General features: G+C 59.8%; 1 protein-coding gene across 1 annotated transcript; it reads right to left on the bottom strand.

Annotated features, from left to right (window-relative positions):
* Positions 1–1,646: 1,646 nt before the first annotated feature.
* On the bottom strand, positions 1,647–3,102 carry LOC147984515 (uncharacterized). The gene is made up of 2 exons (XM_087541135.1): positions 2,518–3,102; positions 1,647–2,444 (listed from the first exon to the last, which is right to left on the bottom strand). Exons 1-2 carry the CDS (start codon positions 3,100–3,102, stop codon positions 1,647–1,649), a joined length of 1,383 nt encoding a protein of 460 aa, XP_087397261.1.
* Positions 3,103–4,058: the final 956 nt, after the last annotated feature.

Genomic DNA, 4,058 nt, shown 5'->3' with positions numbered 1-4,058 from the left:
GACAAGACGAGGCAGGGGAGGTCTTGGTGCGGGGCTCCGACGACGCAGGGCGCTGCGGCGGGGCTTGGAGTCGGGGCGACGGACGAGGACGACTTCTCCAACGGCGCTGGGTCGGGTGCTGGAGGCGCGCGGAGCTGCGGGAGCGGGGGAAAAAGGGAGAGGCCATGGGGATCGAGAGGGAGTGGTTGCAGGTGTGTGCGAGGCTGGCGGCGGAAGGGAACGAGAAGGAGGGGATCGGGAGAGAGCGAAGCTCTCCTGTGGCGGCGCGAGGGGAGAAGGGCAGGCGGTCTGTGGGCGTCGAGCAGAGCAGCAAGGGAACGATAGGGAGATGGGGACGAGCGGGATCGAGAGGAAAAACAGGGACGAGCCGTTGCTCTCTGGCGGCGGAGGGAGAGGGGATCGGGAGAGGGGTCTCGGGCGCCTAGGGTTAGCTGGAGGTGGGCTGGCGCGGGAGGCCTTGGCCAAATGGGCCGCAGGAGGCCCATGTGGCAAGGCTGGGCTCTCTCTCTCTCTCCCTCTTATTTACTTCTTTATTTCCTGATTTAACAAATAAACCGAAAAACAAGAAATGTAGAGAGAGATAGGAGAAGAATTGGAGCAGGGCGCCAATTTTCTTAGACTCATAAAAAGGAGCTTGATCCAAGAAAAATACATTTGGCACCGTTTGGAAGGATTGCATTCGAACACATTTGAATGTGAATCAAATAAGTTTGAATTAGGAAAACATTTTTGGAGAGTCCAAAAATGTTCGGAATTTTGGTGGGGCACCGGAATAAGATGAACGAATATATGACAAGGTTGGAGTCCAAGACTTAAGATAACAAAGGCATTGGGATATTATGCAAGTGTGTTATGGTAATTCCACATTAAAGGAAATATTTATAATAGCTCACTACTATTGGGAGGGTATGTTTTAAAGAGAATCACCATGTGAATTCCCTCGATTTAAATGGATCGAAGATCCATGCAATTTATTTAGTTGAGTTAAGAAAAAAAATGACATGATGGCATGATGACATGATGCAATGCACATGATGCAAAGATGAAATGCAACGGACCAAACAAATCACACGACGAAACCCGGAAACCCTGGAAGGCAACTGAAGCTCCGGTCTTGGGGCGTTACACGCCAGGCCCAACCTAAGCTCTCTCGTCAGCCCGTGGACCTCCTCGTGCGCGCGTCCTAAAGCTGTCCCGGACCCGACCCGGGCAGTCGTCTGGTAGGAGCTAGGGCCCTACCGGATCTAGGGCGTAGGTTGTACGGGAAGGAGGGGGAAGGGAGAGAGCTGGTGCGCGGCGGCCGGCAGCGTGGCGCCGTCCTTGCGACGGGAGCAGCGGCGGCGAAAGCAGGAGGCGGCTAGGGTTTAGGTCTCCCGGCTCCCTAGGGGAAGCCGAGCAAATATTGATTGCTTCTTGCCTGATTAGATTGACACATCTCCTCTCTTTATATAGAGAGGTTTACTTGACTCCTAAGTAAACGATCCTAATACGACAAGATAATTGGGCTAAGCCCCTAATTAAGATACTTGGGCCATAACCCACTGGGCTAAGCCCCTATGCCGGTCATAACACTTCTCCCCGCCTGCACAAACAACTCGTCCTCGAGCAGTAAGGTGGGGAAGCGCTTGCTGAACTCCTCGAGGTGATCAACCAGCGTCAAACACCTTCGCGACAGCTGGGGCGGCAAGGTCGGTGGCGACGGCGTCCTCCGGAATGTAGTCTGCAACCTCAAGGTAGAAGAGTCGCGGGCAGGCATGGCCGGACGTGTAGGGCTCGTCGCAATTGAAGCACAACCCTTGGCGGCGACGCTCGAGTAGCTCGGCCGAGGTGAGCCGGCGGAACGGGCGCGCCGTGATTACGGCGAGGGGTGCCGCGAAAGCCCGAGCAGGCCGACCCTGAGTGGGATCTGGCCAGGGTAGCGACCCAGTGGCCCGGGACGGTGACTCCTGTTGGACGGCCACCGCGCGGTGCTCGAACGCGCGGGCGTAGTACATGGTCATCTGGATATCCTGGGGTCCCCGAAGCTCCACGTCCACGCGGATGTGATCCGAAAGTCCACCGACAAAGAGGTCGGCCTGCTGCTGCGCCGTCACGCCCGACGCGTGGCATGCCAGGGCCAGGAAACGGTCGGCGAAGTCCTGAACCGTGGAGGTGAAGGGAAGGCGGCCTAGCTCCGCCAGGCGGCTCCCGCGGATCGGGGGCCCAAAACGAAGGAGGCAGAGCTCACGGAAGCGCTCCCAAGGGGGCATGCTGCCCTCGTCCTGCTCGAGGGCGTAGTACCAGGTCTCTGCCGTGCCGCGGAGGTGGTAAGAGGCGAGCCAGGTGCGCTCCGAGGCGAGAGTACGCTGCCCGCGAAAGAACTGATTGCACTGGTTGAGCCAGTTGAGGGGGTCCTTCGTGCCGTTATAGGTGGCGAAGTCGATCTTGGCGATCCGCGGCGGTGTCTGGGTCGGAGCGTTGTGTCGAGCTGGCTCGGAGGTGCGAAGCAGTGAGGCGGGTGGCGCCTAGTCGGAGTACTCCGGGTAAGGACCCGCGGAGCTGGATGGCCTGCGGAACTGCGGAAACGGGGTCGGCTGCTCCGGAGCCGTGGTGTAGATCGGCGATGGCGAAGACCCAGCCGCCCAAGATGGTGGTGGCGACGGGCAGGCCGGAAACCAGACCTGATGTATCGGAAGGCCGGCCGGCAAGGACGCCCCTGAGCTGGGCAGAGGTGGCGCCGGTGGTTGCAGTGTCGGCTGTGGAGGGTGGGCGGGTGCGTCGGTTGCCGTAGGGGAAGGCGGCGGCAGATGCCACAGAGGAGCCGCGGTCGGAGTGGTCTCGCCGAGGTGCCCCGCTTGGAACGGCAGCAACGGCAGCCCGGTGCAGGCCGGCGCGCCCTGGACCGGCCACGGCAGCGTGGGGGGGCGCCTGGAACGGCAGCAGCAGCTGCCCGCTGTAGGCAAGCGCGCCCTGGGACGGCCACGACAGCGCGGGGGAGCCTGCTTGGAACGGCAGCAGCGGCTGCCCGCTGTAGGCAGGCGCGCCCTGGGACGGCCATGGCAGCGTGGGGTGGCCGTAGGGGGCGATCGGCGCAGCCGGCGGAGGTGCGTACGGCCCGGCCATGTACGGTTGGTACTGGTTCAGAAGGAGTCCCTGGACGACCGTCACGAGATCCCGCAAGGTATTTGGTGATCTGTTCCGGCGTGAAGACGACGGTCGTTGGCGGTGCGGAAGTGATGGGGGCCGGGGGCGGTGAAGAGCCCGCGGTGGTGACCGGGCCTGGCAGGATGGAGGCCTCGGCGGTGGTCATCGGGACGGACGTCATCGGCGCGGAGGCAGAGACGGGCAGCGGCGGCGATGGTGTTGACGAAGACATGATCGGACCCAAGTTTCTGAATACCAAATTGGTAGGAGCTAGGGCCCTACCGGATCTAGGGCGTAGGTTGTACGGGAAGGAGGGGGAAGGGCGAGGGCTGGTGCGCGGCGCCCGGCGGCGTGGCGCCGTCCTTGCGACGGGAGCAGCGGCGGCGAAAGCAGGAGGCCGCTAGGGTTTAGGTCTCCCGGCTCCCTAAGGAAAGCCGAGCAAATATTGATTGCTTCTTGCCTGATTAGATTGATACATCTCCTCTCCTTATATAGAGAGGTTTACTTGACTCCTAAGCAAACGATCCTAATACAACAAGATAATTGGGCTAAGCCCCTAATTAAGATACTTGGGCCATAACCCACTGGGCTAAACCCCTATGCCGGTCATAACATCGTCACCGTTGAATTCGGATCATCCCCAAACATCTATAAAATATCACCGTTTTCTTAATTGGACTTCCTAGCCTATTTTTCCCGCCGTCCGATTTTGATCGGAGGGACGAGATAGTCCCTAACCTAACCAGTGACGTATATTTTCGTCGACCCCTAGTCCATTTTGGCAAACCCTAGAATCTAGCTCCCTTGTCCCATCACCCGCCGCCGCCTTCCAAATCTTCCTTGGGATCCCCGATCCAATCCATCCTCTCGATCCCCTCCATCCCCGTCCACCTTCTCGTTTTGCATCCCCGACCAACCAGTGCAACTCCCGCACG

The sequence above is a fragment of the Triticum urartu genome, chromosome 2A (genome assembly GCF_056163025.1).
Source record: "Triticum urartu cultivar PI428250 chromosome 2A, HENAU_Tu73, whole genome shotgun sequence".
Taxonomy (NCBI): Eukaryota; Viridiplantae; Streptophyta; class Magnoliopsida; order Poales; family Poaceae; genus Triticum; species Triticum urartu.
This window is presented reverse-complemented; position numbering and strand designations above follow the sequence as displayed.